This window comes from Orycteropus afer, unplaced genomic scaffold (assembly GCF_000298275.1).
Source record: "Orycteropus afer afer isolate SDZICR_OR568_19922 unplaced genomic scaffold, OryAfe1.0 scaffold00072, whole genome shotgun sequence".
Taxonomy (NCBI): domain Eukaryota; kingdom Metazoa; phylum Chordata; class Mammalia; order Tubulidentata; family Orycteropodidae; genus Orycteropus; species Orycteropus afer.
Genome location: NW_006921659.1, coordinates 1822284 through 1838646, shown reverse-complemented (window position 1 = coordinate 1838646; position 16363 = coordinate 1822284). Strand labels below are relative to the sequence as shown.

The window sequence follows — 16363 nt, the reverse complement described above, 5'->3', positions numbered from 1 at the left end:
AAACCCACCAACCACTCTTCGGAAGGAAGATGGGGCAATCTACTTCCCTAGTGATGTTGTTGTTGTTGTTATATGCCGTGGAGTCAGACCCGACTCATAGTGACCCCTCCTTGGGCTTCCGAGGCAGTATTACTACGGAAGTAGACTGCCCCATCTTCCTTCTGAGGAGTGGTTGGTGGGTTTGAACCACCAGCCTTCTGGTTAACAGTCAAGTGCCTTAGGCACTATGCTACCAGAGCTCCTATTATTAGTCTAGTAAACCTTTAATAGAATAAAGTATATCTGTGAGTCTGTGATAGAAGTGACTTTTTTGATAATCTCAAAATGTTTAGTGGATGTTAATTAATAACAAAATTTCCATATGCCACCTTTGCAGATCCTGTGGTTATTTTGCCATTTGTGCCTATATACTTCAAAAGACTAAAAATTCATCCACAATTACTGTGAACAATAATTATTATTCAAAACACAAATTAGAGATTTGGGATGAGACTGCTACAAATATATATATTTTTTAAGACAGAGTCAGAGCTTTGGAGCAGTCATTCAAATCCTTCAGTCAGTGAAGACTCAACACATATCATACACTGGGCCACAATAGTGAAAAGAAGATAGTCTAACTTATCGTTCAGTTTATGCCACTGATCCAGTTGCATTATTCTGTAACTAAGCAGATATAAATCCACTTAACAATGCTATCATTTACCCAATATTTTTCCATCTTTGCTAATGTGAAGTTGCCAGATGCTTTGCTAAAATTCAATTCAAGTAACTTACGAGCACAAACAATATGCCAACTTTAGGGATACAAAAATTAGTATGATGTGATCCCTGCTCTCAAGAAGCTCATAATTTAGAAAAAGAGATAAAACGATATCTTGGCATTCCTCCAATCTAACAGAATAGTAATCCTATAAAATGAGTCATCCTGCATTTCATCTTCTCTCTCTTAGCTATATCCTGCTATAAAATTAAAATACATCCTTTCTCCCTGGGTGTTTACAAGTTCCAAATATTTATAGACTATGTATCTACTTCATTGTCTCTCAGCCAAGACGAATATATTTATTTAGTTCCTTTTCTTCCCTTCTTTTAAAGCAGTTCTTCAATATAAGTCATCTTCTTTGTGACTTTAAATTCTCTATCTGTATTAAATCCTAAGATCCAAATGACATAATTAAAATATGATTCCAGATTTGACAGCAAACATAAAACAAACAGATTAAAAAAACTCTTTAGTCTTTTTGATGATGTAATGTTTGCATGTGTTAAATTCAAAACAATAGCTGTTATTTACTTAAAAAATTTTTTTTTGGTTATACTATCCCATGGTGAATCTATATTCACTCTAACACCTTTAATTATACGGATCTAGAGGTGATGAGTCCTCTGAAATGATTGTGACTAACAAATAATACAAAACCAGATTTTTCATAGCAATAGAAAATGAAGCTAAAAAAAAAAAAAAACCTACTCACTACTCACTGACTAAAATGGCAACTCTAATTTTAAAAGTTCACAAAAAATAATTTTTCAAATACCTCCATCATCCTCCTTTTAACATCACATTCATATTTCATAGACTTTGCATTTCTGTATCTACTACATAATATATCTATAAAGTAAACATACAATTTATATCTTTACTCCTAAAAATACCTTGGCAAAACATGACAATATGGTCTAGATATCAGGACTCATAATTAGTGAAAAGAATTGAGGAGGCTGTTACAGACAAGATTCCTGCTGGTTCAAAGTTTCAAATCTTATTGAGAGTTACTTGAGGAGGGAAGCCATTTGGTGAAGGTATAGGTAAAATATAAATAAGTACTGTATTAGGTCAGAACCACATACTCAGAGCACATTTTCAACACTATGCCCACACTTTGTATAATAATAATCAGTGGTGACTTCTTCGGCGGGGGGTGAAAATTTGTCCTGTTGCTCACAAACTTCCGGTACTAAACCAAACAAAAAATTCCCTACCTTGATATTCATGGCCTTCCTCAATTGGGCTCTAGCTCCTATCTTTCCAGTCTCACTTCATGTTATCCAAATTCAGTTTATTCATATTTGAGCCAGCAAGAACTACACACCCTTTTCTGTATTTATCCAAGTGCTTTCTGACCTCAGAAATTTTATATCCAATACACCCTCAAGTTACTACCTTCATTCCCTGAACCTCTACTTAAATCCTATTCATTCTTCAAAGGTTAGCTCAGATGCCGCCTTCTCCCTGATGCCTTCCCTATCTCCTACTCAGAACCTCTTCTGTTGTTGAGTAGCATTTAGTCTGTGTCTCTCATATAGCCTGGATCACATTCTCACAAATCTATCTTACAGTGTAACTGTGTAGGCATCATATTCTTCTCTCAGACTGTAAGTCCCCTGAGAAGAAGGTTGTGAGGCAGTCACATTTTTACTGTCTCCATCTCTCCATGCTTTGCACATACAAAGAAATAAAAAATGTATATTGGGGACAGTGTGTTCAAATACATAATATATATTACTTGATCTAAAAAAAAATCTCTAACACTCAATTAATATTCTTATTGATATTAACTGAGGCAGTATTTACTCAACACTTACTGTATACAGGAGCGGTGGTGTACAAAAATGAATTAAACTTCAATCCTACACAAGAAGTTTATGGTCTAGAAGAGGATTTAAGGTTTCTACATAAATTATGGTCATATTAAGAGATAAATGCCATAAGAGAAGTAAAGATACAGTGTAACAAGATCCAACAAGAAGGAGAGATTGTCTCCAAATAGGGATGGATAATAGGGTAAGTTTTAATGTTTGTGCTAGTTCCTGAAAGACATATATAGAGATAGGGGTAAGGAGTTTTAAGACAGAGCAATTAAAAGCCAAAGAGTCACGAAATCTCAAGAGCAAAACACCGCATAACATGGATGAACTTGGAGGACATTATGCTGAGCGAAATAAGTCAGTCACAAAAGGACAAATATTGTATTAGTCCGTTATTGTAAAAGTTAAGGAAAGGTTTATATATTGGAGGACATTTTCTTTGTTGGTTACCAGGGGTGGGAGGGGAGGGGAGGGAATGCTGTTAGATAGATAGAGATAAATATTGATTTGGGTGAAGAGAAGGGCAATGTACCAAATGTGAGTGACCAATATGGCAGCATTGAGGATGAGAAAGACATAGAGAGGTACATGGGCAGTACAGACAACAAATATGAACCCTTTTGCATATACAGTACTGAGTTATCAGTGAAAGCAAACATGGGTATAGGGACGGATAGATAGGTGAACAAGCTAAACAATTAGGTATGTCTAAATGGAGAGTGTATCCAAGATCATATATAGGGTTGGCAGACAATGGGCCTATAAGTTCATGTGAATGATCAGAATTCCCAGGTGTATAGTAGAGCTGACAAGGGGCAAGGTTATGGTTATTGCTTGGTCACAGCCAGCTACCCAGAGGGACCGAGTAGTTGATCCTGTGGGCTTGGGACCATAGTCGCAGGGGACATCAAACTCAATTGGCATAACATACTATACAAAACATTGTTCCACCTACTACTTTGGCGAGTAGCGACTGGGACCTTAAAAGCTAGGAAGCTGCCATCTAGATGCAACAACGGGTCTCTCCTCGTCAAGAAGAAAGAAGAAAACCAAAATGAATGGAAACAATCAGTCCTAGCGACCGGTACACCATCCGATCTGCAACCTATACAACTATGAGACCAGAAGAACTAGATGGTGCCCAGCTACCACTGCCATCCACTTGGAAGGGATGTAGGAGATCCTGCATAAAGAGGGAGAACAATGTGGAACAAAACTCAAAATCATTTGGAGGCAAAAAAAAAAAAGATGGGCACCAGGTTTGCTGGTCCAATAGAGCCTGGTGTAACCACTGAGACTATGGCCCCTAGCTGCCCTTCAGGTCTGGAATTGAACCCACACCTGTGGTTTCCAGCCAAACAAAGTACAGGCATGTGAGTGAAACATTTACCTCAAGTAGACACACGCCCTGGAGAGAACAATCATGGGAGAAGGAAGGGCTGCTTATGCACAGGGAGATAGCTCAGGGTGCAGAAGAGTATGAAGGGATGGACACTGGGAGGAGGTAACTATGGGGAGGAAGTGGGAGGGGAGCTACTGCATTGTAAATTTTGGTCAATGACATGAGACAAAGTATATGTGAACTGCTGTATGAAAAGTGAATTTACTCTGTAAATCTTCACCCAAATCCTAAAAAAAAAAAAAAAAGAAAGAAATCTCAAGAGATGCAAGAAACACTCAATAGTTCAATATGCCTAGTATATATAGTGTATGGGGGCTCTGGTAGTGTAGTGCCTAAGGCATTTGACTGCTAACCAGAAGGCTGGCGGTTCAAACCCACCAGCCACTCCTCAGAAGCAACATGGGGCAATCTATTTTCGTAGTGATACGTAGTGATACTGCCTCAGAAACCCAAGGAGGGGTGGCTATGAGTCAGGTCCAACTCGATGGCACATAACAACAACAACAACTTATAATGTATGAGAAAGATGATGAGGATAGCAAAACTTAAATTCTGCAAACTACAAACATTGTTGAAAAAAATTAGAGAAAATCTAAATAAACAGAAAAACATTCCATGTTCATGGATCAGAAGACTTAACATTGTTAAAATGGAAATACTCTCCAAACTAACCTATAGACTGATTCAATGGGATCTCTATCAGAATTCCAATTGACTTCTTTTTACAAGTTGGCAACCTGATTCTAAAATTCATTTGGAATTGCAAAGGATACAGAATAGTCAAAACAATCCTGAGAAAGAAGAACAAAGACTCATATTTCCTAATTTCAAAACTTACTACAGAACAACAGTAATCAAGATAGTATGGTACTGGCATAACAATAGAAATACAGATCAATGGAATACAATTGAAATTACAGGAGAAAAAAATACAGTTCTGGCTAACTGATTTTCAACAAGGGTGCCAAGTCCATTCAATGAGGAAAGAAAAGTCTCTTCAGCAAATGGTGCTCAGACAAATGGCAGTCACATGCAATAAATGAAGTTGGACATGTTATATACAAAAATCTATTCAATATAAATAAAAGAGCTAAAACTATAAGACTCTTAAAAGAAAATATAGGGGTAAATCTTCATGACCTTGGATTTTGCGATGGATTCTTACATATAACACCAAAAGTGCGTGCACACACACACACACACAAAGAAAATAGGTAAATTTATTATCAAAATTAAAAATGTTTTTGCTTCAAAAGACACCATTAAGAAAGTAGAAATAACACTCATAGAATGGGACAAATATTTTCAAATCATGTACCTATCTGATAAGGGACTTGTATCTAGGATATAAGGAAATATATAACCCAATTAAAAAATAGACAAATATTCTGAACAAACATTTCTCCAATAAAGATAAGCAAATGACCAATGAGAACATGAAAACATCATTAGTTATTAACATCATTAGTTTTCAGAGACATACAAATTAAAAACCTCAATGAGCTATCATTTCACACACACTAGGAGGGCTAGGTTAAGAGCCTAAGGCATTTGACTGCTAAACAGAAGGCTGGTGGTTCAAACCAACCTGCCACTACTTGGAAGGAAGACTGGGCAATCTACTTCTGTAGAGATACAACCTCAGAAACCCAAGGAAGGGTCGCTATGAGCCATAATCATAACCAACTTGAAGGCAGTGAGTAGGAGGGCTAGAATTAAAAAGTCAGATAACAGTAAGTGTTAACGAGGAGGATGTAGAGAAATTGGAACTCTCCTACACTGTGGTGGGAATGTAAATTGTGTAGATGCTTTGGAAACTCTGACAGTTGCTCAAAAAGTTAAAAATGGAGTTATCATATGACCTAGTAATTTCACACCTAGGTATACACCCAAAGGAAATGAAAATACATGTCCACAAAAAACTTTTACAGGAATGTTTATAGCAGTATTGTTCATTATAGACAAAAGGTGGAAACAACCCAAATTTCTATCAACTGATAAATGGATAAACAAAATATGGTATATACATACAATCTGTATAAGGAAATACTGTTTAGCCATAAAAAGAATAAAGCAGATTAGTAGTTGCCTAGCATGGGGGGCTAGAGTGGGGGTGATAGCTAAAGGGAGTGGGGTTTGCTTTTGAGGTGATGAAAATGTTCTAAATTTGACTGTGGTGATGGTTGTACAAATCTATGAAGATACTAAAAAACACTAAATTGTACATTTTAAATGAGTGAATTGTACAGTATGTGAATTATATCTCAACACAGTTGTGAAAAAGGAAAGAAAGAAAGCAGGGAGGGAAAGAGAGAGGATCTATATTGGGGATAAAGAAAATCAGAAAAGGCAGTTGAAACTGTGTCTGGTAAGACTCTAGAAGCCAGAAAGGAACTAGAGAGTCATAATGTGCAAGCAATTAGGAGCTATTTCAATGTTCTTGAGCAGCAGGTGAATAAATTAGTCAGAAGGTCAAAAATGGACTGGAGGGTAAGAGACTGCTGACAAGGAGACAAGTTAGAATAGCACCATAATCCAAGAAAGAGGTAATAAACTCTGAACTAGGAAGGAGGCACTGGGGATGGAAATAGATGAACAGATATTTTAAACATGAAACTGACAAGACTTGGCAAGTTCTGGGTGTGGAGTGCAAAGAAAGGTCTGCAGGGATAAAATAAGCTTCCAAGCTGGAGGAGCGGAGTACCATCCCAAAACAATGAAAGAAAAAAAACAAAACCTAACCTACTGCCGTGGAGTCAATTCTGACCCCCACTGACCCTTTTAGGACAGAGTATAAGTGCCTCATACAGTTTCCAAGGGTTTATAAATCTTTATGGAAGCAGACTGCCTCATCTTTTACCTGTGGAGCAGCCCAAGGCTTTAACCACTATACCACCAGGGCAGTAAAAGAGCAGATTTGGATGGAAGAAAAATGAGTCTGGTCATACTGAGTTTTAGTTCCAGTGGACAGTCAGGTGACAACATTAACTAAAATATATTAAACTATGCTGACTATAACAAAAGATAAAATTTTGTGAATAAAAGAAAAATTCAGATTAGTTAATCCTCAATAAATGATTTTGATCAATGATTCAAACATGACTGTGATTTCAAAAATATAACTCACATGACTTACATTAAGTGTCTAACAAAATAAACAGTAAAAGCCTATTTATGAATGATATTTTCTCTTGATCTAGAAAAACCTCATGCATCTAGAATTATTTTTAAAGTGCTGATTCATGGTGAATAATACTTAGAAATCTTTCAGAACGTTATAGTTGAAAATTATAACATGATATGTTTTCACTGAAAAGGTAAATGCATCTTTAGTGTTGTCTTTTTGGCCAAATGTAACTTCACTGTCATAATAAGAGGTGATCAAGCCAGATAACTAGGCCTGACTGACGACAATGGACCAAGAGGTACTAACTAGATCTCTTTAAGCATTCATTCCTTCCTATAATAAATACTTCTCTCCAGTTAAAAAAAAACTGCTATCAATCTAGATATATGTCTATCATATCTCTGTAATTTAGAAATAAACGCTCATGAAACTACTTTGGGGACGAAAATGAAACTGACAATTTTAATTCATATGGATTATAGCTATTCAATACCCATGTCTCATTAAAAAATCTTATCAATATAAATGACAACAATGTAAAGATGAATATCTGGCATATAATTTGATATTAACAAATGTTTGTTATATGTATACTTATGATGAGCCTGGCAATCAACTCCACGGTGGGATCTACGACAAGCAGCTGAGTAGCTGCCTTTGGGATGTGGTCTGCTTCCTGTACGTAAGCAGAAGACTTGGAGATAGTCTCTAGTTAATGGCACGCTTGAACCCTGCACGCAGCTGTGTTGTTGTTCAGCAGCCTGCCATGTTCTGCCGACCTTGGGACTTACAATGGACTTAAATTAATGGCCTGCCATGTGGTTTGGTAACATTGGGACTGTGCCTTTTTATTTGTCAACCTTGGGTTTGTCAGCGTCAGCAGCTAGCAGTTGTCTGAGTGAAGAAACGCCTCTAGCTCCAGTGGGCTGGGAGCAGGAGGCAGAACTAGACCCCAAGGTTGAGGGGCTTTCACCCAGGCCCTAGAACCTGGCACTTTGAACTTGGACTTAAAGCTTCCAAACTGTGAGAGAATAGACTCCTGTTTGTTAAGGTCATCCCATTTGTGGTATATTTCCTGTCAGAGTACACTAGGTAACCAGAACGTAAGTATATTCCACTATTAGATTTATTTGTTCATTTATTTACTGCTAATACTGATAATAACATTCTTTTTACCAGATGCAATGCCATTATTTCAGTTTAGATCTAGAGGACACAAACAGTAAGAACTCAGTCTTTAATTATTAACATTTTTACCAATGACGAGTGACAGCAACGGGAAGAATGAAAAACAAAAACAGGTACTTATTTCACATATGATTGCCCCATTAAAATAATGCTAATCATTTGTTTAAATGTACACTGACATTTTGTACCTATGCATAAATATAATGAAAGGATATAGACCAAATGTTAATAATGGTTAGATTGTAGATTTGTGGGTGATTTCTACTTCCTTCTTTTTTGTTTGTACAGTTCCAAAATTTTCAATAATTAATGTTTTACTGTAATTGTACTAAGAAACACTGTTTTAAAAAAAGTGGGGGGAACATATGGATCAATTTTAAAAAAACATACTTACCAGGTCTCTGTGAAGCACCCAATTTGCATGGAGGTAATGGATACCATCGAGAATCTGGTAAAGCAATGATTTAACCATGGATCTTGGCAACTGCATGGGCTTTTTATTTGCTTTTGACGCACGGTGAAACTTAATAATATGCTAGAAATTGAAAAAAATAAAACATACTATAATAATATATAGTCACTGCTAAATATCTATGCTATAAAACACAACACAGTAAATTATCTGTATTTAAAATTACTTATTACAATGATGACAAAAAGAAAAGTAATTTCAATAATGTTGTTGTTGTTGTTATGTGCCGTCGAGTCAGACCTGACTCATATCGACCCCTCCTTGGGTTTCCAAGGCAGTATCACTACGGAAGTAGACTGCCCCATCTTCCTTCCGAGGAGTGGCTGGTGGGTTTGAACTGCCAGCCTTCTGGTTAGCAGTCAAGTGCTTTAGGCACTATGCTACCAGAGCTCCCATTTGAATAATAAGGTCAACCAAAACTGTACTTTTGTGATAAATGTGGTTATGTTAATGAGGGGTATAGTGACTAGATTTGCTTAAGATTTTAATATAAAAGAGTTCATGTTAAAAGCCTGCCTAAAAACAGAGATTAATTGACCTAAAAACAGAAACTAGATGTGAAATTCTATAAATTTTTCTTTCATGAGTTCTTTCATCAGTTCAAAGGAACAAGTTCAGATGTGAGAGTTTAAGGCAAGAAAATACTTTACAAATAAATATTTGCCTCCTGTTATTTACAGTAACTTTTTAAAAAAAGTTTTATTGTTATATCTTGCTTTTTTAAAATTTATTTTTGGTAATACTATGCACAACCAAACATACGGCTGCTCACAATTTCTAAATGCACAGTTCAATGACATGGGCTACACGCTGCACAGTGTGTCACCCATCTCACTATCTCTACTTACATTGTTCATACCTCTGCCTCCTAAAGTTCCTGTCTGTGCTTTAGATGAACTGCTCTCAGCTTGAATCCAGAATTCTTTACAATAATACAACACTCAAGGCAAACATACTTCACCAATCAGGCCGAACTGCTATTTAGTTCAACTGACGGCTTCATGGGGCAGTTTTGATTCAAGGCCCAAAGATTATTTTTAGGCAATTGATTCAGAGGTCCCTTGTCATAACTTCTTAATTGAATCACTCTTATCGTTTCAAAATACATTCAAAATCTGTAGAACTTGTGCCTGTTCTCCCCCACTTCCCCACTCCCAGGCCCACCTTCACAAACAGACCATCAAGTATCTAACTTGGTCAAAAGAACCAGGAGTATTCTCTACTGTCAGAAGGAAAGAAGAGAAAAAACATGCAAAACAAAACTACCATAAATCTTTACCATTCTTTAAAAAGTTAGAGAGCACTTAGTGCATTTGAGTAACATCATCAACTATGTGCGTGTACTGGGATTAAAGGGCAAATTCTACCTTCTTTTGGCACAAAATCAATTAGGATATATTCCTAATGGTTAATATTAAACAAGAAATCATCAGAAAGGAGGAAGGAGAGTAATGCCACTAAATAAATACAACTGGAAACAGAACCACCACATTCAAATATTTATGCAATATGCTATACTGTGGATTACAAACAATGAAATGAAAAGGAAGAAATGTTACCTATCTCCCCTCATATGCCACCCTTAACCTCCACTTCAAAACACGACAAAGTTAGTGCTGAGAGCCTCGAACAATACTGGTGAAGCTGTCAACAGTACTCTCAACCAAAAACCCAAACCCACTGTTGTTGTTTTTGTTATGTGTCAAGTCGGCCCTGACTCATAGCAACCCCTCGGGGTTTCCGAGGAGGTATCACTGCAGAAGTAGATTGACCAACCTTCCTTCCGAGGAGTGGCTGGTGGGTTTGAACCCGCCAGCCTTCTGGTTAGCAGTCATGTGCCTTAGGCACTATGCTACCAGAACTCCTGTAGAAGAGCCAATTCTGACTCCTAACAACGTCCCAGGCAGAGTAGAACTGTCCCACGGGGTTTCTAAGGCTATAATCTTTATGGTAGCTGACGGCCACACCTTTCTTCCACAGAGCAGCTGGTGAATTCAAATGGCAGATCTTTCGGTTAGCAGCTAACCACTTTAACTACTGCACAACCAGGGCTCTTTCAACAGTACTCATTATTAGCCTTAAAATGGCCAGATGGTAGTGAAAAACTATTAAGCTAGCTACACAATCTGAATTTTTATAAAGTGTTAAACAGTTCACTTGATTTTAAGAAATAATAGGAAAGTTGGATTTATATTAGAGTTAACTAATACAAATATGTTGGGAGCCACAAATGTAAGTTTAATTTTTTAAAAGTTACATTAAAAAGAAAAATAAACATTTAAAATTAATTCTAACATTTTAATTAGCCCAATATTTCTAAAATACTATCATCTCAACATGTAATCAACAGTCTGTATTTTACATTGACGGCATATCTCAATTTAGACCAACTACATTGTAAGTGCCCAACAGCCACAGTAAAATTAAGATGTTAATGTTTATTGCTCATTTTTAAAAACTTTACATTTATTATATTTATTTATGCACTTATTCTGACCAGAGTGGCTGTTGTCTTTAGGTGCAAGTTGATTTTCGACTCAAAGCAAGCCCAGGTAACAGAGCAGAACTGACCCATAGCGAGCCCTAGTGGCATAGTGGTTAAGCACTTGACTGCTAACTGAAAGTTCAGTGGTTCAAACCCACTAGCTGCTCTGCAGGAGAAAGATGCAGCAGTCTGCTTCCGTAAAGATTACAGTCTTGGAAACCCTATGGGGCAGTTCTATAGGGTTGCTACGAATCGGAATCAACTCAACAACAGTGAGTTTTGGTTTGGATAATAAAAAAAAAAAAAAGACTTTCTTCTGTGGGGTTGCTGGGTGGGCTCAGACTGCCAACCTTTCGGTTAGCAGCCAAGCACTAAACTGTTATGCCACAGGGCTCCTCACATGTGGCTAGAGGCCACCAAATTGGACAGCCTGGTTCTATAGGATCTGACCACTCCAATGTGCTACATCTTCTTTGAGGCAATTCATTGCATCACTGATGTTCAAAGTGAAGTCGACACATTATTAAGTAAACCTAGGTAGAACTATCGACCAAGAAAAATGGGGGCAATGCAATGATTCGTGGATATCAAAGAACTGAGAAAAACAAACTGGAGTTTCTTATAAATATTTGCAGTAATAGCGTAAACTCAGAAAGTTCCTTCCAGACTTACGAGTCTTTTAAACAGATTTGCAATTTACATAGATGACAAACCATACAATATTGAATCAAAATTTAGTTATCCCTAATTTGAACATATTGCCAACCATGATTTTATTTTTCACTTTTAGCAATTCCTCTGACAAAATGTTTGATGTGCTGATTACTAATTTAAAAAGTTAGGAATCAGAAATTTTTGCTTCCTTCATATACTGATAAAACATTCTTAAAATACATAAAACCATATGTGCATCCTTCTATTTGGTAGAGCCGCTTTTCAATGGCAAAATACTGCAACAGGTTGACCTTAACTTAGAAAGAGAAACTATCCACAAATACATAACTAGCTAAATTTGAACTACTGTATGTACCACAAAAGAAAGCAATTTTCACTACATATATTAGTAAATCACAATTAATTACTTACATAAAATTACAATCTCCTACTCATTAAAATTTTCTAAAGTGAAATTTCTGAATATTACAAATACAGTAAAACCTGCAAAAGATAGAACCTATGTAAGGCAGAAACCTGTCAGCAAAGGAAAACTCAAAATATTTCCTACTAATAGATAACAATTAAAGAGTGGTTAAGACTGCACCCTTTCAAAGGTGGAAAATTTACAAGACTTAGAAAAATAAGGCAGTTCCACTGAGTTCTGGCTCTCACAGGCTTCACCATACTATATTCCCAGTAAAATTAAGATGTTAATGTTTATTGCTCATTTTGTAAAAATTTACCTTTATTATATTTATTTATGCACTTATTCTGACCAGAGTAAACTTTTCTTACTTTGAATCAGTAATATGTATCGCACACATGCATGTCTCCACACCTGCACAGAATAATGCAAAAAATATAGTGATGCAGACTTACCCACAAATCATGCTCTGCATAATCAAACAGCAGCCACACCTTCCGGTCACTGTGAGAAAGGAACACCTTCTGCAGCGCAATCACGTTTGGGTGCTTCAATTCTCGCAAAAGCTAAACGCAAGAGGAAGAAGGTCGTCACCATTCCGTTAGCGAGGAGAGCGAGCTAATGAATTTCTTATAAATTCAAAATAAAATTTCTGAAAATCCAGATAAGCAAAACGAAAAAAAAAAAAAACCGAACTTCTAAGAGATGTTATTGTTGTGTGCTATCAAGTCAATTCCAACTCATAAGGACCCTGCAGTGTAGTAAATTGCTTAGTGTGGCTTTTCTACCCATAAGTCTTTGTAAACTCCAAGGTGGGATTTTCTATAAGCAACTGAGGATCTCCTGATTGCTGAAGCTATCCACCTGGGTTATTTCTGTTGGGCGTGGCACAATACAATGTTCTAGGAGGTGCCCACTCTCTCTCATGTGCTTAGAGTTCTGATGCTATGACTGGCTAGTTTGGCCACCCTGCTGGGCTCAGAAGGAGGTCTCCTGGAGGCACAACTCTCTCTGACTGCTGGTTGAGGAAGATGTGCTGCTGAAAGAGACACAGGCTCCTGAGACACACGTTGCTGGGAAAGAAACGCAAGAGAGACACATTGCTGAGTGAGACACCGAGGGACCAGCACTGCTGGGAAAGAGACTGCGAGAAACTCTTGTCTGAGAGACGGTGGGCTGGGAGAGAGACTGAGCGTTCTTTCTGAACTTGAGTTGTAGCCTGGTGCTTCCCTAATAAACCCTGTAATCTGTGAGTTCTGTGTGGCCACTGCAGCGAATTATCGAACCCAGGAGAGAGGTGGTGGGTGCTTTGGGAGGAACGGTTGGTGAAAGGGCTGGAGGGAGGCAGCATGTTTGACCTTGCAGTAATAGGCCTTGGGTTACTGCTGTCTTTCTCCTATGAGATTAGAGGAGGTCAGAACATGTGGCCTCCTTGCCGTTTTTACAGTTGGTGTCAGTTGGTGTCAGCTGCTAGCAGACCCTATACGACACAGCAGAACTGAGCCATAGTGTTTCCCAGGCTGTTATCTTTCCGGGAGCAGATCAGCAGGTCTTCTTTCTCACAGGTCTGAACTACGCCAACCTTTCCATTTAGCAGCTGAGCATCTAACCAGTGCGCTACAATAGAGAAGCTGGCAGCGTTTTCAGGCATATCTTTCCAATCCTTTCCCTATGTGTATGTGTACGTTTTGAAAATGGGATTATACTCTAAGCTATTGGTCCCCAAACTACTCTAAACATTATAATGATCTAAAGATCTTTTTTAAAAAAATTTCAAAGTTCAGGCCACATCCTAAACCCATAATTAAATCAATTAAATCACAGCCTGTGACTGAGACACACAACTCAGGGTTGTTATTTATTTATTTATTTATTTATTTGAAGTTTCTCAGGAGATTTGCATATGAAGACAAGATTAGAAATCATTATTGTTCTACGTACATATTGCACTATGTGCTTTTTCTACTTAAGAAATCTCATTTCTGAAAACATGGATTTTAATGATTACATGGACTACAGAGAAGTCCATGGAATCCATTTATTAGACATAGGTCTTATTTCTAGTTCTTTTCATTAATGAACAGTGATCAGTGTAATGGTTTAAAGTGTCAACTCTGGAATGAGAGTGGGACTTGGATACAAATTCTAGCTCAAACACAATTTAACTGTGTGTCCTTGACTAGTAAGTCACTTGACCTCTCCTCACCTGTTACAAATGATGTTTTACATCATTTGTAAAATGTGAATTAAAAAAGACTCACAGTGGTTGCCCAGTGGTAAGCACTCAGTTAATATCACTGCCATTATTATCAACATTAAGAACAAACGAACTTTTTTTTGTTTTGTTTTGTTTTGTTTTAGAAGAACAGCTACGTATTGCCTCAGAGCTCTGGAGGCCAGAAGCCTGTACTCAGAACGGTGGCAGGGGACTGTCCCCTCTGAATGTCCAGGGGAAGGGCCTTTCTTCTCTCTCAGCTTCTGGCAGCCTGTGCTGTTCTTTGGCTTGCAGCTGCAGCATAATTCAGCAGTCACATGGCATGGCTGTCTGTCTTCTGCTTGCCTCTGTATCTCTTCTCTTTTATAGGACACCACTCACACTGAATTAGGACCCACTCTACTTCAATATAACTTAACTGATAACACCCTTTATTGTTACTATTATTTTTTAAAATGCTTTCACCTATATCAAAACTATATTATCCATCTAACTATATTAACCTAACATATTCACCTAACATCAAAACTATATTATCCAAAAACTAATTATCCATCTATTTTCCCTCTCTTCCCCATCCTTGGTAACCAACAAAGAAAATTTCCTTCCTTGTGTAAACCTTTCCTTGACTTTTTACAATAATGGACTCATACGGTATTTGTCCTTTTATGAGTGACTTATTTCACTCAGCATAGTGTCCCCCAAGTTCATCCACATTATGAGGTGATTTGCTGATTCTTCATTATTAATGCTGCATAGTATTTCATTGTGTGTATGTACCATAGTTTGGTTATCCATTCATCTACTGATGGGAACTTAGGTTGTTTCCTTCTCTTTGCTACAACAGTGCTACAATGAACATGGGTGTGTACTTATCTGTTCTTGTCCTGGGTCTCACCTCTTTCTGAAAAATTCCTAGTAATAGAATTGCTAGATCAAATGTTATTTCTATTTCTAACTTTTTAAGAAGCACTACACTGTTTTCCACAGTGGTTGCATCATTTTACAGTCCCACCAGCAGTATATGAGAGTTCCAATCTCTCCACACCCTTGCCAATGTTTGTTTTCTGTCCTATTGAACTCTGCTACTATTGCTGGAATGAGATGATACCTCAACTGCTGTTTTGATTTGCATCTCTCTAGTAGCTAGTGATCTTGAGCATTTCTTCATTTGGCTGCCTGAGTATCTTTGGTGAAGTGTCTGTTCATATCTCTTCCCTGTTTTTGGATTGTCTTTTTGATGTTGAGGTGTTGAAGTTTTCTGTAAATTTTAGAGATAAGTCCCTTGCCAGATATGTCATTGCCAAATATTTTTTCCCAATGTGTAGGTTCTCTTTTTACTCTTTTGGAGAAGTCTTTTGATGTACTATTAAGAATTTTTAATTTTCAGAAGGCCCTACTCCTCTACTGCTATTTGTGCATTTTATGCTTAATAGTCTGTTTGTACCATAAATTAGCGCTCCTAAGTTTGTCCCTATTTTATCTTTGATGAACTTTATAGTTTTGGGTTTTACATTTAGGTCTTTGATCCATCTTGAGTTCACTTTTGTGTATGGTGTAAGGTATGGATCTTGTCTCATTTTTCTGCAAAGCACCATTTCTTGAAGAGACTATCTCTTCTCCATTGAATGGGGTCTGGCCCTTTGTCAAAGATCAGCTGACCACAGTGAATGGATCTACTTCTGAACTCTCAATTCTATTCCACTAGTCTTTGTGTCTATCATACCAATACCAGGTTTTTAGATCCAGGAGTGGGAGACCTTCTACTTTGTTTTACTTCTTCAGTAAAAAAAAAAAAAAA

The 16363-nt window shown here is 37.3% G+C and overlaps 1 protein-coding gene across 1 annotated transcript in view; it reads right to left on the bottom strand.

Annotated features, from left to right (window-relative positions):
* The window catches only part of CDK19 (cyclin dependent kinase 19), a 219052-nt gene that overhangs the window by 48360 nt on the left and 154329 nt on the right, over nt 1-16363 (bottom strand). The window contains 2 exon segments of the mRNA XM_042780937.1: nt 8704-8844; nt 12803-12913. Coding sequence (XP_042636871.1) covers nt 8704-8844; nt 12803-12913 — 252 coding nt within the window.